Genomic DNA, 26,536 nt, shown 5'->3' with positions numbered 1-26,536 from the left:
AAATGAAAATTTGTCAGAAATGTGCATCACAATTTAATATGACATACCATAAAAATAAAAATATACTTGTTTTAAAAATACAAATACTTAAGCAAAACCAGACTGTCAGGTGTTTTCAAAGTTCTTTCCAATATAAGACATGAAAAACAGAAAAATGACAGAAGACCTTCCCTCCACTAGACTTTTTGTCTTTACTTCAGAACAACATTAGCGTTATCTTTCTTAAAATAAAAGCATGTTGAAGCAGTGTCCGATACCCATTAAATTTTTGAGTGCTTTTACCCCCTTGTAGAGCCAGTGTGATACCCACAGCAGCCACTATGGATATGCAGACATATTTCCAGGGTAAATTTGCAAAATATAAACTTTCTTCCTCAAAGACGAAACTAAGATATTTATTCAGATACCAGAAAGCTAATTCCACCATGCTAACAACAAAGTTTGTACACATTACCAACAGAGGGAGGACTGCCATCCCCAAGACTTCCCTCCATCAGGCCTCCCAACAAACAAGCTCCCTTAGGCAAAATGCCCCTCTCTCACTCATGCTAGCTGCTCTGCTCTGCTCCGCCTGCTGTCTCTCTCTCACCTCCACCTCACTCTCTCTTCCTGCTGCACCCTTCCTGCTCCATCCATTCAGCAAGCTCCTCCTGCCATGGGCTTTATGTGACTCAGGCTCTGGGCTGGTCCAAAGTTCAAAGCAGGTCACATGGGCCTCTTAAGGAGCAGGGAAGATGTTCAAATTTCCTTAACATTACACCCCTGAAGTGAGACTCCTTCAAAATTCTGGGTTTGGCAACTTTCCGTGAATGTATCTAGCCAAGAATAAAATAAGGTAATATCTACTTCACATTTGTGAGTGACAAAAACAAGGCTGGAGTAAAATATTGGTACTTCCTCGTGCCCCAGTTGGCCTTTTTATCATCACTATGTCGATTTTGATATTGTCTGCATTCTCAATGTCCTATAGCTATTTCTATGCAATATCAAGTGGTTGTGGTTTGTCCTACGATAATGGTCTTTTAAGGCCTTTGAGGCTTCCCTATTTAATGAGATAGCAGTTTTCTCAACGTAGGGTGTGTGCCACAAGACCAGCCAGTCAAGCATAGTAGGTAGATGCTCAAGCCTGGTTTTCTTCCTGCCAATCTAATTCCTCTTACATCATTCTTCTTCTTTTGATCATTCATTCTCTCTATACTTTTCCCCTTTCAGTATTATCTGTTCCCACAACTTCAATATCCCTTCTATGAAGATGATTCATAATTCTATAGGATCACAGAATGAAGAGATGAAAAGAACCTTAGAGATCATCTAGCCCATGGGGTTCTTAAACTGGGGTCCAAAGCATGCCTGAGTAGATCTCAGGGAGCCTGTGAATTTAAACAAGAAGAAAATTATAGCTTATTTATTTTAGGGAGGCAATGGTATTAAGTGACTTGCCCAAGGTCACACAGCTAGTAAATGTCTGAGGCTAAATTTGAACTCAGGACCTCCTGACTCCAAAGCAGGTGCTTTATTCACTGTGCCACCTAGCTGCCCCTTACATCTTTATTTCAATATAATTGGTTTCTTTTGTAATTTTATTTTTTGTATTTTAAAACATCATTGTGAGAAAGAGTTCACATGTTTCACCAGCGTGTCAAAGGGGTCCATGACACAGCAAAGGTTAAAAACCTTAACTTAAGAATCTAGCCAAACCCTAAGTGTTATAATGACAATGTAGTGATACGGTGTGTGTGTATTGTGTATATACACATACACATATGTGTGTACATATAGATATATAGATGTGTATCACACTCTATATATAGTGATACATATACATCTATATATTTATATGTACACACATAAATATGTGTAATATATGCATATATAAAGTGATACACATCTGTATATGTATGCATACATACATATATATACAGATGTGTGTAATATATAGAGAGATACTTATATATTTATATATACACATATAGATGTGTGTCATGTATACATATATAAAATTATATACATTTATATATGTATACATATGAACATATATATATAAAGTGATACACATCTATATATTAATATATACATATAGATATGCGTAATATATACATCTATAAAGTGATACTTATAACATCTATATACATATAAGTGTGTGCAATATACACATATCCAGAGTAATACTTATAATATCTCTCTATATATTTATATACATATATCTATATAGGTGTATAATATGTACATATATAAAATGATACTTACAATATCCATGTATTTATATATACACATAGATATATGGGAGAGAGGGAGAGAAAGAGAGAGAGAGAAGAAGGGAGGGGGAGAGAGAGGGAGAGGGAGAAAGCTGGTGTCCTAATTAGCAGGCAGCATTGGAATCCCAACTGTGACACTTACCAGCTGTGTAACCATACACAAATCTTTCAGGGTCTGTTTCTACATATGTAACATGGAGATAATAATACTTGAAATAACTAACTCACAGAGCTGTTGTGTGGAAAGTACTTGGGAACCCTAAAAGTGCTATAAAAATGCCAACTATTACAGAACACCTAGACCAACCCTTTTCTGAACAGAAATGCCTCTAAAACATCTCTGACAGATGTTTTTTATTTGAATACCCCCAAGAGATATGGAATTCATACACTCCTGAGGTGGCCAAGACACTATATTGTCATTCTAACACTTAGGGTTTGGCTAGATTCTTAAGTTAAGGTCTTTAACCTTTGTTGTGTCATGGACCCCTTTGGCACTCTGGTGAAACGTGAACTCTTTCTCACAATGATATTTTAAAATACAAAAAGTAAAATTACAAAAGAAATCAATTATATTGAATTTGTCTTGTGCATTTCTTCTTACTTCAAGCTAAAATGTTACTCTCTGTTAGCCATTGCTGCAGAGTTGTCACTAAAAAGAGTTCAGTGAAGTCACTCAGAATCACCCAGGAAAGCCTGTTCTATATAATAGAGATTGGCAGCTTCATATATAATCTCCTCCTTTTCTACAATGTATGTAGAAATGCTCACTTATTTAGATTTTTAAAAGGAAAAAGAAAAGAACCGCTTAGATCAATATTTTTTAAAGATTTAGAAATTTTTGATTATAGGCACATTTAGTCAGTCAACTAGCATTCATTAAGTACCAAGTAGGTGCTAGGCACTGTGCTATTTTCCTTCTTATATAGTTCTGGTTAAAAAGCATGGTCATTGAATTTCATTATGTTTTCCTAAGCAGTTGCATTTTTCTTCATTTAAAGGTAACTGCAGAAAGCAAAAGTCATTTAAATTAAAGTACCACTTAAACTTTTGAGTGCTTTTTTTCTCCCTCTACTGACTCCCTCTAAATTCTGAATTTGGTAACTTTCAGTAAATGTACCTATCTAAGAATAAAAAAGGCAATATCTATTGAATACTTATAAGTGACAAAAATGATCCTGGACTAAATTTTTGGAGCTTCGCCCCCCCCCCCAAAAGTAGTCCTTTTTTATTATTACTATATTAATTTTAGTATTGGCTGAATCTTCAAAAATAAATCATTTTTAAGAGAAAAATGTGGATCATAAGATTTCCGTTTTAAAATTGGAAGAAACTTTAGAGAGTTCATCAAGGTCAATCCCCTAATTTTACAGATGAAGAAATAAAGTCTGTAGAGGTTAAATAACTGGCCACAGTGAGCAAATGTCTGAGACGTCAGGGATTTTGACATCTTCTAATGAAGGGTGGCCACTAAGTCACAACTTTGGGGTTTGCTACAAACTAAATTGAAGAGAGGACAAAAATGAGACCTCTATTATACGTTGTTGTAAATAATGTTGAATAATTAACTATGTATCTTTTTTAAAGGTCAAATTAACAAATTCACAAGGAAAAGACTTCTGTGGTGGTGTTATAGTACAGGAAAATTTTGTGTTGACTACAGCAAAATGTTCCCTCCTACATGGAAACATCAGTGTGACGCTAAGTAAGTCATTACTATTCTCACCTCATCAATTTTTACAAGTGCTCGTTGAAAGTAAAATTAATTTGGAGTAACAAAAGTTCTATCATCTTCCAGACTTAAAATTATACTGTATTGTAGCAATCATCAAAGTTATTTGATACTGATTAAAAAATACAAAAGTAGACAAATGGAAGAATTTAGATAAGCAAGAATCAGAAATGATTGATCTCAAGAAACCAACAATGGATAAATTCAAGAACATAAACTACATGAGGAAGAATTCCCTACTTAACAAGAACTACTGGGAAAACTGAAGTTTGACAGAAACAAAGTTTAGAACAACAACTTATACCACATCCCACAATAAAACTAAAAATGGAGATACAACTTGAATATCTTTGTGACATAAATCATAAAAAACAGAAAGGAAATTAAATAGATTACCTTTCACAACTATGGTTGGGGCAGAATTCTTTAATTTACATTTTTTTGTTGCTTCTGGAATATTCTTTCTCACGGATGTTGATAGCTTACAATTCTTTATTTGAGAACTGATTTTTCTTATCCTCAGAAAAATCTGTTAGGAAATGGCTTATATATTTATATCAGTTACCCATATCTTGGATATCGGACTTTTATTAGAGCTATTTTGTGGAATTGTTTTTTTTTTTTTCCACTTTACTGCTTCTTTTTCTAATTCTAAGCAGTTAAATGAGTAAAAAAAATCACAAACTAATTTTGATAAAGATCTGATATCTAACATACATAGGAAATTTACATAAATATGAAAGAAGAGTCATACCCTAAGAGATGTGCTAAAGGATAAGAAATAAGGGATAGATTGATTTTAATAATAATAAACAAGGAATAGATTGATTTTAGTTGTATAAAGGGTTTTCAGTTTTATCTTCTCTAATAACCTCTATCCCTTGTTCTCACTCAGTCACAGTTGTGAAAGTTATTGCTATCCCTTGTCTAACTTTAAAAAATAAATAAATATAACCTTTTATATTTGTCTCATATCTGTTCAGGAATATATGGTATAAGATATTAGTCTGACCCTAATTTCTACCAGGATGCTTTCCAGTTTTTTCAGCAATTTTTGTTGAATCTGGGTTCCTAACTCCAGTAATTGGTGTCTTGGGTTATATGGAATACCTTGATCCCATGTTCCACTTCTTCTGGATCTTGTTTATTTAATATGTTCTATTGATCAAGTATTGTATTTTTTAGCCTACTCAATACCTTTGATGATTATTTCTTCATAGTATAGGTTGACGTTTAGTCATACTAGACTAGAATTATTTTTTTCTCTTTTAACAGCATTTAATTTTTTTCCAATTACATGTAAAAACAATTTTTAACATTCATTTTTAAAAAAAATTTGATTTCCAAATTTTCTGTCTTCCTCCCTAACCTCCCCCCTCACTAAGATGGTAAGGATTTGAAATAGGTTATATATGCACTATCATGTAAAACCTATTTCTATATTGGTCACATTGTGAAAGAAGAAACAGCCCAAAAGAACAAAAACTAAGAAAGTGAAAGTAGTACGATTTCATCAACGTTCTGACTCCGTTAGTTCCCTCTCTGGATGTGGGCAGCATTTTTAATTACGAGTCCTTTGGAACTGTCTTGGATCATTGCATTGCTGAGAGTAGCTAAGTCATTCAGTGTTGCTGTTACTATATACAGTGTTCTACTGGTTCTGCTTCCTTCACTTAGCATCAGTTCATATAAATCTTCCCAGGTTTTTCTGAAATTCTCCTGCCCATCATTTCTTATAGAACAACAGTATATCATTACATTCTTATACCACAACTTGTTTAGCCATTCCCCAGTTGATGGGCATGCCCTTAATTTCCAATTCTTTGCCATCACAAAAAGAGCTGCTATGAATATTTTTGTACATGTGGCTCCTTTCCCTTTTTTAAAGATCTCTTTAGGATATATACCCAGTAGTGGTATTGCTGGCTCAAAGAGTGTGCACAGTTTTATAGTCCTTTGGGTATAGTTCCAAACTGCTCTCCAGAATGGTTGAATCGGTTCACAACTCCACCAACAGTTCATTAGTGTCCCAATTTCCCCACATCTTCTCCAACATTTTCCAACATCATTTTCCTGTTTTGTGATATTAGCCAATCTGATAGGTTTGAGGTGGTACCTCAGAATTGTTTTATTTTGCTTTTCTTTAATCAATAGTGATTTAGAGCATTTTTTTTATATGACTATAGAGAGCTTTAATTTCTTCATCTGAAAACTGCCTGTTCATATCCTTTGATCATTTATCAATTGGGGAAAGACTTGTATTCTTATAAATCTGAGTCAGTTCTCTATACGTTTGAAAAATGAGTAGGCTAGAATTCTTAGCCAAATTAATTTCATGAAGAAAACCAATACAACTAGGATAAGAGGAAAAACTGTTGAATGGGAAGTAAATCTTTGCCTCAAATATCTCTGAGAGAGGTCTGAAATTCATGATGCATAGGGAACTAACATAAACATCTAGGACCATTCTTTAGTGGATAAGTGGTCAAAGAGTATGTATAAATAATTTTGAAATAGTTCCAGATTGCTTTCCAGAATGGCTGAACTATTTCACAGCTCCACCAACAGTGCATTAAAGCACCTTCTTTCTCATAGCTGGGCTAACACATCATTTTCTGTTTTTGTCAACTTTGCCAGTCTAATGGGTATAACTATCAATAAAGAGAGGCAAGTAGGTAATATAATGGATAGAGTGCTGTGCCTGAAATCAGGTAGCTCTGAGTTCAGGTCTGGCCTCAGACACTAACTGTGTGACCATGTGCAAGTCACTTAGCCTGTTTGCCTCAGTTTCCTAAACTATAAAGTGGAGATAATAATTGCACCTATTTCTCAAGACTGTTGAGAGGATCACATGAGATACCACATAGTGGGCACCATATAAATTTTTATTCTTCCTCCTAGTCTGTGAAAACTGCCTGTTCACATCTTTTAACCACTTCTCAATCACCAACTGGCTCCTAGTCTTACAAATTTTAATCCTTTGGAAATGAAGCCTTTATCAGAAACTTATTACAAAATTTTTTCCAGTTAGTTTTCTTTCTAATCTTAGCCATAATAGATTTGTGCAAAAAAAAAAAAACTCAAAACTTTCTATAATCAAGATGGTCTATTGATAATCTGCAAGATTATCTTTGTTGCTCCGCTAATTTATTTATGATGTGACGTTTTATCTAGTTCATAAATCTTTTTGGAGTTTATCTTGATAAATGTGGCATTGGTTATAATTTAAGTTATAAGCATATATATAAAAGCATATATATACTTATATAGAAGTATGATATAATATATTATATATTATTATTATTCTATTATACATTATAATTCATATTATTATAATAATATATAATAACTATATTCAGGTTTTGATTTTTCCTCCTCCCAAATACTTGTTAAACATTCCATCATTCCAAAAATGAATTCTCAAGGAGGGGATGGAACTGTCAAATCTTATTTGCTTTTAATTCTGAGGAGGATGAGGGCAGGGGAGAGAAGAGTAACAAAAGAACATTTGGGCTTTTATTAAATCATAACAGACCTCTACCCTGTATAAACGGGTGCCGCAGGGTTAGGAGACTGCTGACTACCGACCCATATCTCTATTTGTCACAGATTTTAGTAGTCTCTGTGAATACTGCAAGATTAAAGCCAGGACCATATAATAAATAACAATTGTTTATATTGAATTCCCTTACCTTTGGAAATGTTTAATACTTTTCTAAAGTAGCATGTGATTGTGTCATCACTAAACAGGTGAAGCTAGTGCACCAGGAGCCCCACTGGAGGTAAAAATAAAGAACAAGTACACACACATGAGGTATGACGAAGAAATGCGGCAGAACGACCTAGCGCTGCTAGAGCTTGATGAGTCCATTCAGTGCGGCAGCGATGGACTTCCCATCTGTATACCTGAAAAGGATTTTGCAGAACACATTTTGGTTCCAGAGAAGATGAATGTTGTCAGTGGCTGGACACTCAATGGAACAGAACTGGGCGATTCATTGATTGACTTTCCCAGTGTATACTTTGATAATGAGAAATGTGAAAAAATACTCAATGTTACAGTTACAACAAGGCTGTTTTGTGAGAAAAGCAAAGCAGCAGTGCACTGGCAGTTGGTAGAAGGAAGTATTGTCATCGCTGAACACAAAGGGACTTGGTTTTTGATTGGCATTATGGTCTCTCTACCAACTGAAAAGCTGGGACCACTCTATCTTTTCACCAAGATTTCAAGATATTCAATGTGGTTTGAACAAATAATGCAGTAATGGAAAAGTAACTGAATAGAAAGAATAAACTTTATGGAAAACGTCCAATTTATAACTGTGATCCTGAGTTGATCATAAATTAGCAATATACTTGGAATACCTTACTCTTCCCCAAACCCCATTTCTGCCTGGTGCTCATTCTTTATAGCCTAGCTAACATGCCAAACCTGGTTTTAACAAAAACAAAATAAAACAAAAAACAACCCTTGTCATCCAATCAGAAATTATCTTTGTTCAGACCTCACCCTCCAGGAGGGTGGGAAATATGCCTAATGGATATTTTTATCCCTTCTCCCTCCCCCCCCCCCCCCGCCATGCTTTTTAGTACTTAAAAATTTGTTGAACCAAACTAGCAGAGATACTGTAAAACAGATCTGGTAGAAAGCTGTGTGATATTTATTTCTTCTTACTTTGCATTACAATTCATATGAGATGAAATTAAAAATCTTTTAAAACTACTAAAATTCAGCATCCCCTAAAATGAAATGTTTATTATTAACTATACATTCTGAAAAGATATAAACAGTATTTATCAATGTACATTTTTTTAAAGTGCCACATTTCAAATATGCAAAGAGAAAAATAAAGCATACTTTTTATCCTCCTCTAAAGTCTGACATTGATGCTTCACTGTGTGGCATGGAGGTGATCCTGGGTTCTCAAAAGCTATCTCAGTAGAACAGAAGCTTATCAGTTCGAACCAAACTAGAAAACTTTAAGGGTGAGCCTGGCAATAGATTATATGTCTGTTATCAGAGGAACATGTTAGCTAAGTGAGGATGACTCATTATAAAGTTGTGCAATAAGTCATGATTTTTTTCTCCAAGCTGTAGCAACTTTTGAATTAAATAAAGTATTGAATGGTCATGATTAATAATTTGTATTGGTGGGGGACTACCCCTACCTATAAAATCATGGATCTGTGAAGCATGAAAGCAAATACACAACATGAGAGGTAGTATGGCATATTGGATAAGGAGTCTGCCTCAAAGACCTGGGTTTGAATCCTGCTTTTGATATATATTGACCATGTAACCCTAAGTCACTGTGCCTCTCAATGTCCGAGGAAACTCTCTAAGACTGTACGTTGCTGATCTACAATGATAGAGGAATTGCTTCACCCAAAGTTCTGTTAACACCATTGAAGTCCCAATACCATTCCATGCCTGTAGATACTAAAGTCAATCAATGGAAAGCATATGAATCTAATTATGAAAAAAACTAAGAATAATAATAGTTAACATATATACAGTTATGGTTTGCAAAGGACTTTACATATATTATCTCACTTGATAACCAGCGCAGTAGTTGCTATTATCCCTATTTTATAGATGGGAAACTGAGTATTAGAGAGGTTAAGTGATTTGCCCACAGTTATGTAGTTAATAAGTAAGGCAGATTTCAAACTCAGGTCAAACTTCTGCTCAATCCACTGCACTAGAGGTGCCAAACATGAAGTCTATGATACTCACAAGTTCAGAAACATTAGAATGTAACTGGGAAATATTTAACAAAATAAAAATACAATGAAACATAGATAATGTTAATGTATGGTTTTCTAAGTCAATATGCACCCACAGAATCTTCATACATGGTTTAATGGTCTCAAGTTCTATTAGTTTGACACCATTTACACTATGCCATCTGACTGCCTAATACCAGAAAAGAGCAGAAATAATTCATGGGAACTGAGAGATGATTCATTGTTTCTAGGGATGAGATAATAAAAATGGAACTGAGTTTGACATACCCAAATATGAATGCTAATTTTGGAACTGAGTAGAGGCAATAAGGTAATTTTTACACCCTAAGAAGTATGTTCATCCAGATACCCTGGATCAGATTGGAACTCCGAATAGTGATTCTAAGTGGGAGAAGATTAATATAGAATGGGGACAAATAAGTTATTTTTAGAAAGACAAGGTTCAGAAAGTATGGAGCGTGGTGGTGGCAATGGATCAAAAAGAGAATAGTGAAGCATCTCTTAGAATTTTGTCCTTTTATTCACTTCTCCATCTCTTTTCTTCCCTTTTTCTCCTCTTCCTCCTATTCTTATGTCTTCCCTCTCCTCTCTTCTGTCTCTCCTTGCTTCCCATGTCCTCCCTTTTCTTCTCTTTTCTATTTTATTTCCTTTTCTGGGAAGGATCTGTATCACCAAGGCAATATTCACAGCATGGAGGATGACTATGAATATGTCAGCGTAGTTCTGAATTGCAAAGTATAACAGATTCTCCATATAGAATGAAGAAGAAAAACATCTATTCAGGAATCCAAATCTCAACACTAGAAATTCAAATCCATCATAGTAACCAAGAAGTCAATACGCATTAGCACTGTAGGGTATAAAGCCATTCTGAAATCTTCCCCACCCCTTGCTAGGGACTTCTCACAAACACAACACTATGTGTGCCTGCCTGCGTGCATCCTCTCTCTTCCACACCTAATGGCTCTTACCAACTTCTTCCTAGTTCTGCTCCACCCTTTCAGTTCCACCTATTCAGCAAGCTCCTCCCACCACATGTGATTTATGCTTCTATGTGATTTAAGCATGGGTCTATTAATGGGTGGGAAAGATCTTCCCATTTAAATTACCATTACAGGACCCAGGAAAGTCACTAAGTAAGGTTTGAGTGGCTGAATGGAACATGGAAGTAAAATCCTTTTTGCCATTATACCATTTTCTTTTTTTTAAATTTTTTTTAAATTAAATTTATTTGTTTAAGTTTTCAATATTCATTTCCACAAAATTTTGGGTTCCAAATTTTCTCCCCATTTCTCCCCTCCCCCACCTCTAAACCCCAAGCATTCTAATTACCCCTATCACTAATCTGTCCTCCCTTCTAACAACCCATCCTTCCCTTATCCCTATCTTCTCTTTTGTCCTGTAGGGCAAGATAATTTTCTATACCCCATTACCTGTATTTCTTATTTGCTAGTTGCAAAAACAATACTCAATAGTTGTTCCTAAAACTTTTGAGTTCCTACTTCTCTTCATCCCTCCCTCCCCACCCATTCCCTTTGGGAAGGCAAGCAATTCAATATAGGCCATATCTGTGTAGTTTTGCAAATGACTTCCATAATAGCGTGTTGTGTAAGACTAATTATATTTCCCTCCATCCTATCCTGCCCCCCATTTCTTTTATTCTCTTTTTTGATCCTATCTCTCCCCAAGAGTGCTCCCTCCTCCCACTGCCCTCCCTTCCATTGTCTCCCCCACCCTACTTATCCCTTTCTCCCCCACTATCCTGTATTGTAAGATAGGTTTTCATACCAAAATGAGTGTGCATTTTATTCCTTCCTTTAGTCGAATGTGATGAGAACAAGCTTCATGTTTTTTCTCTCACCTTCTCCCTTTTTCCCTCCACTGAAAAGTCTTTTACTTGCCTCTTTTATGAGAGATAATTTGCCCCATTCCATTTCTCCCTTTCTCCTCCCAATATATTTCTCTCTCACTGCTTAATTTCATTATTTAAAGATATGACCCCACCCTATTCAATTCACCCTGTGCTCTGTGTGTGTGTGTGTGTAATCCCACCAACTACCCAGATATTGAAAAAAGTATCAAGAATTACAAATATTGTCTTTCCATGTAGGAATGTAAATAGTTCAACTTTAGTAAGTCCCTTATGACTTCTCTTTGCTGTTTACCTTTTCATGCTTCTCTTCATTCTTGTGTTTGAAAGTCAAATTTCTTTTCAGCTCTGGTCTTTTCATCAAGAATGCTTGAAAGTCCTCTATTTCATTGAAAGACCATTTTTTTCCCTGAAGTATTATACTCAGTTTTGCTGGGTAGGTGATTCTTGGTTTCAGTCCTAGTTTCTTTGATTTCTGGAATATCATATTCCATGCCCTTCAATCCCTTAATGTAGAAGCTGCTAGATCTTGTGTTATCCTGATTGTATTTCCACAGTACTTGAATTGTTTCTTTCTAGCTGCTTGCAATATTTTCTCCTTGACCAGGAAACTTTGGAATTTGGCCACAATGTTCCTAGGAGTTTCTCTTTTTGGATCTCTTTCAGGAGGTGATCTGTGGATTCTTTCAATATTTATTTTTACCCCTGGTTCTAGAATATCAGGGCAGTTTTCCTTGATAATTTCATGAAAGATGATGTCTAGGCTCTTTTTTTGTTCAAGGCTTTCAGGTAGTCCCATAATTTTTAAATTTTCTCTCCTGGACCTATTCTCCAGGTCAGTTATTTTTCCAATGAGATATTTCACATTATCTTCCATTTTTTCATTCTTTTGGTTTTGTTTTGTGATTTCTTGGTTTCTCATAAAATCATTAGCCTCCATCTGTTCCACTCTGATTTTTAAAGAACTATTTTCTTCAGTGAGCTTTTGAACCTCCTTTTCCATTTGGCTAATTCTGCTTTTTAAAGCATTCTTCTCCTCATTGGCTTTTTGAACTTCTTTTGCCAATTGAGTTAGCCTATTTTTCAAGATGTTATTTTCTTCAGCATTTTTGGGGTCTTTGTTAGCAGCTGTTGACCTACTTTTCATGCTTTTCTTGCATCTTTCTCATTTCTCTTCCCAATTTTTCCTCCACCTCTCTAACTTGATTTTCAAAATCCTTTTTTGAGCTCTTCCATGGCCTGAGCCCATTGAATATTTATTTTGGATGTTTGGGATACAGAAGCCTTGACTTTTATGTCTTTCCCTGATGGTAAGCATTGTTCTTCCTCATTTGAAAGGATGCGAGAAGATATCTGTTCACCAAGAAAGTAACCTTCTATAGTCTTATTTTTCCCCCCTTTTTGGGCATTTTTCCCAACCAGTTACTTGACTTCTGGGTCCTTTGTCAAGAGTAGGGTATACTCTGGGAATCTGTAAGATCTCAGTTCCTCCAAGGTGGCACAATCAAGCATGTACTGGTTTGGACGCAGAGAGGAATTTTTGTGCCCAGAATCTTAGCAGGCTTTCCTCTCCACAGTCACCTGGCCTCCAGTTCTGCCAAGTCAGCACTAGGGGCTGATTTTCAGATAAGCTGGATGGGCAGGGCCACCATTCAGTGTGAGACAAAGACCAGCTCCTCCAGGGACTCCACACAGGGTGGAAGCAAGAATCAGCTCCTCAGTGCCCCCAGGGTTTTTACGATCCAACAATGGATCTAGGTGCTGCACCTGCGATGTGGCCTCTGAGGCGACTGCCTGCTACTGGAGCTATGGGAAGGCCCTTTTCCCTTCTGGGCCAGCTGAAAAAACCCCGTCACTGACCTTTGGAGCCTGTGGGTAGAGGAATCTGGGAACCGCTGCTACTGGGACTGGGGATTCCAACTGGAGATTCTGCCCCCAAGGGCTGTTCGCAAGCTGCGTGGCCAAGGTTGGGCTGGGCTCCCCATCCAGAGCAACCAACGTTTCCCGTGGACCTTTCAGGTCACCCTGGGCTGGAAATCTCCCCCACTCTGTTGTTCACTTCTGCTGCTCCAGAAGTTGTTGAGAGTCCCTCTCTACAGGTTTTTTATGGGCTGTGTGGGGACAGCCTGCATATGTGTGCCTTTCTACTCTGCCATCTTGGGTCCGCCCCCATTATACCATTTTCAACAGAAAACAGAGTGAATGTATGATCCAAATATAAAAGACTTTATGAGACTTGACTTCAGTAGAGTACAGCAGAAGTAACCTTGGGCATGGAACCAGAGGTCCTGCATTCAAAGGTTTTGCCTGGGAGTAGAGATCCTTGCTTACATGTGAACTTAGGCCAAAATTACTAATACAACTACACTTTTAATTACCTAATTGTATGCACTTTGTACAATGATCTCTCCATGCACCACTGCAGTTTTTGCATTCTAAGTGGCCATGTATTCTAGTAATAGTAATAGCTCTAGCATTGAAATAGTGCTTTAAGTTTGCAAAGTAATTGACAGATATTTTATCCTCACAACAACACTGGGAGGTAGGTGCTGCTCTATTCCCTTATTTTTTATAGAGGAAGAAACTGAGGTAGACAGAGGTTATATGACTTGCTCAAGGCCACACACAGTATCAGAGGTCAGATTTGAAATCAGTTATTTCAGACAACAGGTTCACTACACCACTTAAGCTCCCCATTCTAGGAATATAATCTTTGGGGGAAAAGATCTCATCCTTCGGGTAATAGAGGGGGAAAGCTGTCCAAATTGCAGTGGAACCAGACTAGGACCTTCTTTGGAGCTACAGCAGGCTTCATTTTGTTAAAATTGATACAGCTTCACTCCGATCTTTCCATATGGAGACCAAGGGAAGTGTCTATAAAAGCTAAGGGCTGTTGTATCTTTGTGTATGTCCTTACTATGAGAGACCTAAGTCAATCTCCTTCTGTTAACTATTCAGTGACTTATGAGTGCCTTATTCCATCCTCCAAATCAAGCCTGAACGGGATATGAGCCCTTCTCTAAAATGAGGTAAGGAAAAAGGAATTAAGAAAAGCTTTGTGAAGGGAGGATTTGAAAGGGAAGGAAAGAGAAAAGATCTTGTCAGAACTCAGTTCAGGAGGTCAATTGCATGCTATTGGGCAGCTGGCTTCTCTCGACTTTGCCAGGTTAACATTGGGCAAGAAATCTTCCCAAGATGCACAAAGGTACTATGGTGTATGAGATGTATAAAATTAGAGATCTCTCCACTCCAAGTGTTCATATGGACTATGTTGGGGTCAAGGTACAGTGTGTCTGACAGTGGCTGATCAGACCAAAATGAGCTTGGAAGGCTTTACCACAGGTTGGGCACAAATAGTCCATATGAACACTTGGAGTGGAGAGGTCTCTAATTTTATACATCTCATGTTTCTTTTGAGCTACTACAATTCTGCTTCACTCATACACCATAGTACCTTCTTTGATGAGGGCACACTATGCTGGGTGATCCTTTGCCAGTATCTCCCATATCTCACAATTGATTCTCAAATTCTTCAGAGATCTTGAGAGTGTCCTTGCATTGCTATTTCTGACTTTCATATGTGTGCTTCCCTTGTTGGTTCTCTGTAAAATAGTCTTTTAGGCAAAAGTACATTTGGCATTCAAACAATGTGGCCAGTCCATTGGAGTTGTACCTTCTCTGAATGCTTGGCAGTTCAGCTCAAGAAAGGACCTCGGTGTCTGGTACTTTATCTTGCCAGGTGATTTTCAAATCTTCCTAAGACAATTCAAATATAAGAGATTTAGTTTCCTGGCATGTTGCTAGCATACTGTCCAGATTTCATAAGCATACAATAATTAGGTCAGCATAATGGCTAGGTAGCCTAATACCTCTTCTCTCCCACACTTTCCTTTGGAACCTCCCAAACACTGAGCTAGTGTCAGCTTTATCTATATGTCCATTCCTGGAAAGAATACTGCCAAAGTAGATGAACTTATCCACAGAATTCAAAATTTTTCCATTTGATGTAACTGATGGATGTAACATATGGATGGTGTGGTGTTGGTGGAGAACCTGTTTTCTTGGTGTTAATTGTCAATGAAAATTAGCACAAAAAGCCGAGAATCAATTCATACCCTGCTGCAGCATCTCATCCTCAGAGGCTACGTTGAATATGCAATCATCTGCAAACAAAAAGTTGCACACCAACTCTCCCTCCATTTTAGTTTTGGCTCATAGCCTTTTCAATTTAAGTAATTTAATGTCAGTGTGGTAGCTGCCCTTGATTCTGCTTTCATTCTTGTTGAATACATCTAACAACATCGCTAAAAACATCATACTAAAGATATGAGAACAAGCACACAGTTCCCACTTCACTGCATTGTGAAAATGAGCTTTTCAATGGAAAAATGAAAGAGCATCATCCATTATCCACAGAAGCATGCCATCATGAAACTGGTATACGATACTGATGAACTTTTCAGGCAAATTTTGCCATGATTTTCCATAAGCCCTCTCAATTGGCAGTATCAAAAGCCCTGGTCAGATTAATGAACATTGTGTACAGTTCTCTGTTCCACTCCTAACATTTCTCCTAGAGTTGTCATGCAGCAAACACTATATCAACTGTTCCTCAGCCCTTTCTGAAGCCACACTGGCTCTCTAGTAGATGACCATCTTCCAGGTGAAAGATCAGTCTATTAACGAGGACTCTGGCATGAATCTTGCCAACAATGACTAAGAGAGAGAGAGAAAGACCCACTCACCCCCTGTGATTGTCACAGGACAACTTATTTCCCTTTTCCTTATATAGATAATGGAGACATCCTTGAACTCCTGAAGGATAACCCCCTCTTGCCATATAACCTGGAACATTTCAGTAAGCTTTTATATGAGCAGTGGACCCCCTGCCTTGTAAATCTCAGCTGGAATAGAATCAGTACCAGGTGCTTTACCATACAAGAGGAGTCATTCAAAACCCCTTCATTAGTTGGGAGTCCAGCTACAGCAGAACTGACTTCAACCTGAGGAAAACAGTCAATGGCTTCAGCATTGGTTGATGATGGTCTATTGAGAATGCTATGGAAGTATTCAGCCCATCTCTTCAGGATCGTGTCCTTAACACTAATCAATGTGGCCCCCTCAGTGCTGAGTAGTGGAAACGCACTATAGGTCTTTGGCCCATGGAGAGCATTCAGAGCATAAGAGCACTTTGGATTGTTATTAGTGTAAAACTGAATTTCACCTACTTTCTTACTGAGCCATAAATCCTGCATCTCTCTAAGCTTTGTTTGCACTTTACTTTTGATGGAGTTCAATGTTGCCTTCTTGTGTTTTGTCCTTAGTTTTTGAAGAGGACCATGACATCAGGGAAATGATGACATGATTTGCAATTGACTGATTTGAGTGAGAGAGGGCTGAGCAAGGTCACCAGCCTCACTTTTTCTAAAAGAACCATCTGAATCCAATAGTCACAAGGATTGTTGTTCATCAGGATGACTGGAGATGGGCCAGGATGCAGTGGGAGACCCTGGCCTTTTTAGGCTAAGGCCTTTTCAGATATTCACTTAGATTGGGGTAATGTCCATTCAGTGAATAGACCTCTTTAAGAAGTAGTCAAGGGATGGCCGGAAGGAAGGAAGGAAGGAAGGAAGGAAGGAAGGAAGGAAGGAAGGAAGGAAGGAAAGAAGGAAGGAAGGAAGGAAGGAAGGAAGGAAGGAAGGGAAAAACAAAGAAGGAAATGTAGCCAGTAAACCCTATCCCGATTGTAAATGCAATGGAGTTCATGGTTTTTATTTAGCAGCTTCTGAATTTCCCCATCACTTTCATCAAACCAATCTTGATTTCTGCAAGTGTTCTGACCCGGATTAGAAATGAGGTACTGTACCCCAAATCCCTGAAAGCTGCACACTTTTTTTTCTCCACTGTTACCGTGTTTTGGCTCTGCTTTCTCTCTAAGTTAGCCACAAACTTTTCATGTAAGGAGATGTCCTCTAATTGGTTGACATTTTCTTTTGGTCATTTTGCCTTTGGGGTTGCTGCTTTTGTTGAAAGCAAATGTTTACTTTGGAGAGGATAAGTCTATGATCAGTTCAGCACTTTGCCACACATCACCTTCATCATTCTCACATCCTGTCTGTCTCTTCTCCTCACACTAACACAATCTATTAAATGCCAGTGCTTGCTGGGAGAATAGATCCACAAAATTTTATTGTATTTAGGTAAATGGAAGATAGTGTTGGTAATTAGTGACCATTGCTGTTGCTATTTCCAACTTCATTACTTCCAAGGACTTCACGCTACGTCTGATAATCTATGCCTACTTTGGCATTAAAGGCACCAAAATAACAAGCCTTTTGGCACATTGATTATGAGGATCTCCAGGTCTTCATAATATTTTTTTACCTCATTAGGGTTTGTCTACATTGATGATGGTGGCATAGTGCTTTCCTGCAAATGGCAATCACACTGTCATGAGCCTCTTGTTCACTCCTTTTGGGATGCATACAAGATTGCTAACTAGCTTAGTTTTGATTGTGAAATCTATACTAACTTCACAACATTCCCCATCATTGCAACTACTCCAAAAAAAAAAAATGTAGCCAGCTCTAACTTCAGGAAGCTGGCCTTCATTTGCCAGCCTCGTTTTACTCAGGACTGCTGTTTGGATGTGATCCCTGCTGAATTCTCTTGCAATAAGAGCTGTTCATTTTTTAGGTCTGTTGGATTTCTTGTTGCCTATGAGTATGAACATATTCCATGTCCTAACATTGAGTGGAATCATCTTTGCAAAAGCTTTTGTACATTTATTTTATGTGTTTTGACCACAGAGTGAGATCCTTGCCTGCCAGAGTAAGAAGTCCAGAGTTTGGTGAAGCAGACCAATTTTAGGGCATATTTTCTAGCTTTTTCTTCATGCAAAGAAGTAAGCAATGTGGTCCTTAAGAGGCTGATCAGACACCCAGAAGAGCTGTTGAATCTCACTGCTGCTTCAGTCTAGTGAGAAGACAACCCTTAGGCCTGGGCTGTCTGTGCAGAGCTGTGACTAGGTCCTACTGTATCCACACTTACTGCTCTGTCATTTGCCTGTCATCACGGGACTTTGAGGTAGGTAAAAAACTGTAAAATGGGGACATCTTTACTTGCATATAAGCTCGACTTAAGTAAGGCAGAGTTGCACAGTCATTAACCTTACTCTTTCAGAGTCATTAGAGTCCAATAGCAAGACAAAAGTCCAAAGTATTGGCGATGGCTCAGGATGCAGATCTTGGTGTCTTTCATGTCTAACCAAGCTCTAAGGGCTCCACAGCACCTGACTCAGCTGCCTTCATGACCACTGGAACAAATTGTCCTCATCTTCACATGCTTGGGGTAGACACCCCCCTAACTCATTGATGGGCTTGAAGGCCCTCAGTTACCTTCAACCCACAAGTTTACTGGGGTGTGGCTACTGCACACGTCTTTTGGATACCAAAGATATTTGAGCAGCCCTGAAAAGGATATAAGATCCTTAAGCTTGTTTTACTTCTGCTGTTTTAGCCCTAGCCTTAGCACATAGTAGATATTTATGCTACAACCCATATATACACAATGCATTTAGCGGCAGGCTTACGTAACCCAAATTGTGGGCTACTGCAGGGGTTTGCTTTGTTTTGTCTGCAATGGAGGAGAGTCCAGACTTGTGATTTCACTAGTGTAGAGAACCTTCACTGAGAAATTTAAATCCCTTTACGCATAAGGAACTACAACTAATGGCTGTTTTTATTAGCAGTACTAGGATTATCAATAATTGTAGTGCCAATAAAAGCAGCTAGCATTTACATAGTGCTTTAAGATTTTGAAAATGTTTTATTTAAGTGATCTCCCTTGGTCCTCACAATAACTCTAGGAAGTAGGAAATATAATTATCTCCATTTTACAGATGAGAAAATTAATGACAAGAGAGATTAAATGATTAGTCCAGGGTCACACAGATCACAAGTATCCAAAGCAGGATGTGAATTCAGGTCTTCCAAGCTCAGTACGTTATCCTCTGCACCAAGCTGCAGAGGGGAGTGAGAGATTCAATTACTTATCTATCCATGGCTACATGGTCAATGTGTAAATGGCAAGGCCTGAACCCAGATCTTCCTGATTCTGGACTAGCTTCTTATTAATTTTGCCACACAGCCTTAAACACTTTAAGAAATATTAAGGGCTGTTCAAAAGCAAGTGAAATGTCAATAAACATTTAAAAGAGGCTTATACTGCAAATTCCCAATTTACCTTCATTTTGAACACCGAAATTGATTTTTTAAGAACATACTCAGGTTTTAAAAACCTGGCTTAGAGAACTTAGAAAGGCAGCAAATGACAGCAGTGTGTTCTGATTACTTTGGGCAAAAGCTAAACAGGTTTAACAGATAATGGGAACAGTACATGTACATGGGCCTTTATTTTCAAGGATAACAAGGAAGCAACACAGATCTACTACACAAAGGCAAAATCCGTCCCTAGACTCAAGTTTACATTCCAGCTGGAGAGAAAATAAAGTTTATTATCTAAAAACCCCAAACCTGTATGATAGATGCTTGTTTTAGTAGGAGGCACACTACACATGTGAAAATGCTAAGTCAACAGGAGTTTTTGCTATGAAATGCAGAAAGTATTAAATTAGTGAACATTAATGAGAAAGTGCATTTAAAAGAACACTTTAGGATAGGAATGGTAAAGAGGCTAATTTTTTTTTTTTTTGCTAGAATCAGAAGAAACATTTCTGTTTTGTGCTTTAGTTTCAAGGTTTAGGCCTTTCATAGTTACAAAATGGGGCAAGCTGAGAACTCATAACTTGAGTCTAAAATTAGCCAGTGGAGATTGAGGTTCTGCCCCTGGAAAAGAATACAAAAGGAATCAGATGACATATTAGTGCCCAAAAGACTGAAGAGAATAGACCAGTCACAAAACCAAGGTAAGCAGGCTGGCCCCTACAAGTATCTAGACCAGGCTGCAGAAATACATAGGAAGCAGTTTGGAAGTACAGGGGGAAAATGCCAGGTCTAAAGAGGGTAACATCCAATTTGGAGTTCAGGGTTGATAAATCAATGACCAAATGGAAATAGGGGAGTGCGTTGTGGATAGGCAGGCAATATCCCCAAGGTAGGCAGTATGGCTAAAGTGAGTAATCCGTTGAAGCAAGCTCACTTTGCCTCTTAGAAATGCAGGCCAATGACTATACATGGAAAGTGCTGTTGAAGTAGACAGGTAGAGGCTGGTGTCTAAGAGGTCAGAAAATGAGGACTACGACCCAAGGGAGGAAGTGATAGGGCCAAAGCAAAGATACTGGAAAATACATATCCACGGAATCAATGAGAGAAATAAACATAGTAAAACAAAACAAACATTTAAAAACAAAACATTTCATTTTAAAATATTTTTCCACTCACAATGAATGACAGAACATTTGACATTTTGAGCTATTCATTAAAAAAATAAAGGGATTACTCTGTGAAGATCTAACTCAATAAGCAGGATCGCCTAGTGACTAGGGTGGTACAATATGGAAAGGTCACTACACCAGGAGTTAACACACTTGGGTTCCTGTCCCAGTTATGCTTTTATCCACCTGTATGCGCTATTGCTCATCAATGAAAATGTAAAATAAAGGGATTGGTCCTTTCTACTCTACAACGAACTATTCTGGTTCTCTGACCATCTATAAATACCTTTCTTCCTAATCTACGCTGCATATATAATACACTATGAAGAAATGTGTTCATATGTTTATGAAATCTGCTTAAACTGATCAATTTCACAGTTTTAAATTATAGGTAATCGACATGCATTGTGACTGAAAAAAGCATAGAATCTACAAATGGCTAGTGTCAGTGACTAGGAAAGAAAAGGAAAAAAATAGCTCCCTGAGAAACCCCTTCACATCCTCAAAGTGACCAGAATGTCAAGCGGATCTTAGTAATACTGACAGAGGAAATATCTCGGAGGTTACATTTTAAAATTTCCTCTTTTTTGAAACGAGAAAACTGAGTTTGAGACAGGTTAAATGACATGTCCAAAGTCACACAGCTAGTTAAGATGAAAAAAACTAAGCAGAGCAGACCATATGGGCTTCTGAAATGTTGTTCTTACATTTCTGAATCTTGAATGGTATTCACCATCCTCCCTTGTGCCCAACACATCATCAAAGTATCAAACTTGGTTTGAGGGATTTTTTCAAGTTCTTCATAGAATATCCCCACTACATCATGCTCTGCAACAGGTATCAGTATATACAGAAGCTATAATAATCATCTCTGAGGCAGTCAAGCAAAAGCTTGATTCTGAGGTCTCGCTTGTGGACATGGAGGTGACCTTGGATTCTTGAAAGCTATACTAGGGGAGGGAAAGCTCTGGTGGAGGGGAACCTGGGATCTCAAGGCCACATGTGGCCCTCTAGGTCCTCAAGTGCAACCTTTAGACTGAATTCAAACTTCACAAAACAAATCCCTTGAATAAAAGGATTTGTTTAGGACTCAATCAAAAGGCTACACCCGAGGTCCTACAAGGCCACATATAACCTTAATTCCTTCAAATGTGAAATTTAATGATTAAAAAAATAAAGTGGACAATGAGGAAAACATTTAGGAAAAAAAAGTTTTCATTTTCTTTTAGTCCTCTCACACTTATGTACATAATTTAGATGGAGAAACAGTCTTGGAGAGGATAAAGGATCCTGTCTGTGGTCTAATGGTCATGCTAGAGCAGTGATTCCAATTCAAGTCCTCAGACTCTAGTGCTTATTCACAATACCACACTGTGTGCAAAAGTAACACTTCATATCAAAGAACTGGAAATAAGGCAGATGCCTATAAACTAAAGATGTCCAAGAAAACTATGAGATGATGTAATGGAATGCTGCTATGCAATAAGAAGTGATCAGTATAATGAATACAGAGAAGCACAGAAAGACTTAAATGAAAGGACAGAAAATAAAAAAAGCAGAACCAAGAAAATATACACGAGTACAATATAATTTGAAAGAACGACAAAAAAACTGAAAATGAATGGTACAAAACTACAAATAATAAGCATGCACCCAAAGAAGAAGTGGAAGACAACTCCTTGGCAGAAATGGGAGGTCTAGCAGTGGTGAACACTGCAAATACTGCCATTTTTTTCCCAACATACTGGTAGATTTGCTTTTTTTTTTTCCTTCTGTCTTAATTTCTGTTTTTGGTTACATAGGATGGCTCTCTGGGAGTAAAAGGAACAGGGGTGCAGGAAGAAATTTAGATGATGTAAAAATGAAAAACAGCAATAACATTTTATGTTTTATCTTTTTCAGGCTTTCCAGAACTTATGTTTTATTAGGTTTAGGAGTGGAGTAAGACAAAAACAAGCACAGAGTACTTGGCAACTTCCAGGAGGGAGGTTGCTGGTGACTGATGATCGGAACAGGTCCTCTGCAGGGCCTGAAATGAGCTCTGAAGTAAACTACTGGTTTTACCAGGTAGAGGTAAAAAGAAAGTATGCTGTGACAGCAAATCGCCTCTGACTTTAAAACCCTTTTCTAGCAGTCTTACACTTTGTTCCCCTGTGGCAGCCGGGTGGATGGACCAGCAGGCCTGAGTTCAAAAGCAACCTGAGATTCTTACTAGATGTTGTCACTTAATCTGTCTGCCTCAGTTTTCTCAACAGCATCCTCCTTCCAGGGTTGTTGTTAGGATAAAATGAGATAACATTTGTAAACACTTAGCGTAGTACCTGGAACATACTAGGTGCTTAATAAATGCTTATTCCTTTTCTTGTTTCCTTTCTTCCTTCTCTCTTCTTTATATTCTACAATCCCGCAACACTCGCCTTGCTATTCCTTGTGTAACCCAAGTGGCAAAGATCATTGGTATGGGCCCTGCTCCTTCCTACTGCAGTTCAAAGCCTCATATTTCACGAAAGGTGGGATGGAGTTCATAAAAAGCAGAAGAGAAGACAAATCCTTTCTCTTCAATCCTCTCAGATTCTTCAGTCTCTTCTGGTGCTTCTGGCTTCTAGCTTCAAGAGACAAAACACATGATATCAACCCCATTTCAATTGAGGTCTGTGTTTGTCCTTCATTTTCAAAGTCCATGCCATCAGAGAAATAATGACATGACTTGCATTTTACTTTGTCTTGAGTGAGGGAGGGTTGTACAAGGTCGCCAGCCTCACTTGCCCTCCTGGGCCATCTGGATCCAGTCATGTTTTATTTTTTTTTTAAAGTAATACCATACATTTATAAAGCAGTTCATAGTTTAATACATACATAAAACCAAACTTCTCCAAATGAGGGTACTCGTGGATGTTGGAAAAGTTATTTTGGTACACCAAAAATTTCATTATTAAAATACTTACAGCAGGTTTGCAGTGAGATTACATCCTTTTTTAACTTCTGAATGTTTCTGTGGGGATCTCTATCACAGTGAGAAATGGAGAACATGGGTCATGTAGGTCTGAAACCAGATTGCTACTAGGAATTCCAAGACTATTGGGGGATATGTCAAGGAAAAGCAAAGAGCTAGTTTGAAGCTGTTCCAATCATTCTCAATGCATTCACAATATTGAGGGAGTGAGAAAGACAGTTTTGCCAAAGTTCAAATAAATCTGAAAACGAAAAAGAAAATGAACTAGGGGGTCTACCTTTGCATTTCTAGCATAATAAGAGGAATCTGAACTCTAGAAGGGTCCTTTCCCTGGGATGAAGAGGACTGACAATTTATACAAACTTGTAAGATTGCAACGGATTTGGGGGTCTGGGGACATAATGATTTTCCAAAGCATTTTTCACAGTCAGAAAAAAAAATGTGCTTAACTAGGCTATAATGAGCAAATACAAGGAAAAGAAGAATTCAAAATCAAATGTAATTTGCCTCTTAAAAGAATCGAAGCCTGCCAAGCTGTTATGCACAAAACAATATTCAAATGGAATACTGAAACCCTAATATTCTGAAAGATGACAGAGAACACACCATTTCCATACATCCTGAATGTTTATTTTTCAAAACAGTAATGAAAAAGCACAAAGGCCACTTTATGAATAACACTATGAAAAGTAAAATGTGTAGCTGCCTTAAAAATATTCAAAATACCATCTTTTCAGAAGTTTTATAAAAGATTCATGGTACACAAGGAATGTTTTCTTTTTTCCTACAGAGAAATTTCAGATCATACTGAAGTTAACAGAAGCTGTATTTTATAAAGGAGCAATTCATGTCCTCTAGGTACGCTGCCAAGTTCATAGCCTCTGTGTCCCTGGGAAAGGAGCCATGAGAAGTTTCCAAGATTCCAGTTCCAAATGTAACAGGATTACTTTTGAGTTTCAACTGCATGACTTATTAAAAAAAAGTTTTGCAAGTTTAATTTTCTGCAAAAACTGTTTAGACTTAGTGTTGTAGAATCAACACACAGTTGAAAGTGGAGGAAAGGGGTTTTGCTTGCTAACCACTAGCTTTTGATGCTGATGAGATATGTATCCTTTAATATGACCCTGAAAGAACAGAAAAAAATAAAAGAAGGGTATTTAAAATTGGCTTCATACTTCTTGAAATCACAGTAAAGATGCAAAGTTTAGAATCCAGTTTTTGGCATGATTCCAAAGTCACAATGATCACCCAAGTTACTTGACTGTAACTTGGTATAGGAATCAAAATTACACTACTGCATACTATAGTACATATTAAAGAAAACTGGCTTTACTAAAAGAAAGATACTGAAATGGTTCAACAAAAAAGAATAGATAACTAAGTAGTGTTAGGTTTACTTGAATAAAAAAATGCAAATTCTAAATCAAATTCTATTATGGCCACTGAAATTAAATCAAACTGAATATATACCATGTATATGAGATTGGCTAAAATGCACTGAACTTCATCGATATCAACATCTTCCACTTGCATGAATTTTAAGGCAACTAGAAAAGCATCAAGAGAAAGTTGATGTGTTCTGAGTAATAAATATCTGAAATGAGAAAATATATTTTAGTCATATTTTAATATACAGTAACCTTTGATAAGAAAAAAATCACTGATTACACTGATGGATTAAAACCAAAAATATGCCACTCAGCACACTTTATGTAACAGGTACGTCTTCAATAAAACTAAAAATTATGATGGGAAATAAAATCTATTCAGTCAATTTCCTTTTAAGGGAGGATATAGGTTTAATATTCAAAGTTATCTCTTATAGTTAAAAGGTTTTTATTCCTTCCACATCAATTAACTTAATAAATTTCAGATGACAATCCGAGATTTATCATTCTAACCAAAAGTTGATTTAAAAAAGTAAAAAATCTTATTTTGCTTGCTGACATTCAAACACTCAACTGTCACTGGGAAAACACTCAGAGGCAAAAAAAAGCCCTCTAACAGTACTAACTGTAGGAAAAGTTACAATAGTAACAGATTTAATTTTCATGTGGAGGGGGAAAGCATTATCTGGTTAATTTTTAATAAAAGGAGCAACTAATTCAACATATGCCTAAAGTATGTGATTCATACTGACAAAGTCTTAGAGTCTTCTTTTATTTTTAATACATATATTAAATCATATCATCAAATCCAAATCATAAAGGAGAATTCAATCTGTTTTTTAAGCCAAACACCGACAGCAGCAAGCAGCCGCTGATGAGGCTGGGACAAGCCCACTGTGGGACCGCAGTCCTTTGGATTAGGGAACGAGAGAACTGTTTGGCCAGTTTCATTTCTTTGTCTACGGAGACACAAAAACTTATGGGGCTACAGTCAGAGGATAAACTGACAGGATGAATTCCACATGTCTCATGGAAAATTCTACATGTCTCCCTCTCTTTTTCATAACTTATTTGTATAATATATGATACATTCAGGATTAATCTCACTGATATACTTTTTTAAAAAAAGCTATTGATTTTTTTTTAGCAGATATTGCCCCAGAAACACCCAAACAAACCCAAAAAGTACACTTTGT

General features: G+C 37.3%; 2 protein-coding genes across 10 annotated transcripts in view; one reads left to right on the top strand and one right to left on the bottom strand.

Annotated features, from left to right (window-relative positions):
- Window positions 1-8,863, top strand: part of PROZ (protein Z, vitamin K dependent plasma glycoprotein) — a 31,909-nt gene extending 23,046 nt beyond the window's left edge. The window contains exons 8-9 of the mRNA XM_072621915.1: window positions 3,843-3,960; window positions 7,738-8,863. Of these exons, the coding sequence (XP_072478016.1) occupies window positions 3,843-3,960; window positions 7,738-8,252 (633 nt within the window). The 3' untranslated portion in view covers window positions 8,253-8,863. The remainder of the gene's footprint in view (window positions 1-3,842; window positions 3,961-7,737) is intronic.
- Window positions 8,864-24,560: 15,697 nt separating this feature from the next.
- The window catches only part of PCID2 (PCI domain containing 2), a 57,496-nt gene continuing 55,520 nt past the window's right edge, over window positions 24,561-26,536 (bottom strand). For all 9 annotated transcript variants that reach the window (XM_072621906.1, XM_072621909.1, XM_072621904.1 and 6 more), the window contains 2 exons: window positions 25,423-25,546; window positions 24,561-25,076 (listed from right to left, as the gene is read on the bottom strand). In XM_072621906.1, coding sequence (XP_072478007.1) covers window positions 24,987-25,076; window positions 25,423-25,546 — 214 coding nt within the window. In that variant the 3' untranslated portion in view covers window positions 24,561-24,986. The remainder of the gene's footprint in view (window positions 25,077-25,422; window positions 25,547-26,536) is intronic.

Source organism: Notamacropus eugenii, chromosome 6, assembly GCF_028372415.1.
Source record: "Notamacropus eugenii isolate mMacEug1 chromosome 6, mMacEug1.pri_v2, whole genome shotgun sequence".
NCBI classification, from domain to species: domain Eukaryota; kingdom Metazoa; phylum Chordata; class Mammalia; order Diprotodontia; family Macropodidae; genus Notamacropus; species Notamacropus eugenii.
This window is presented reverse-complemented; position numbering and strand designations above follow the sequence as displayed.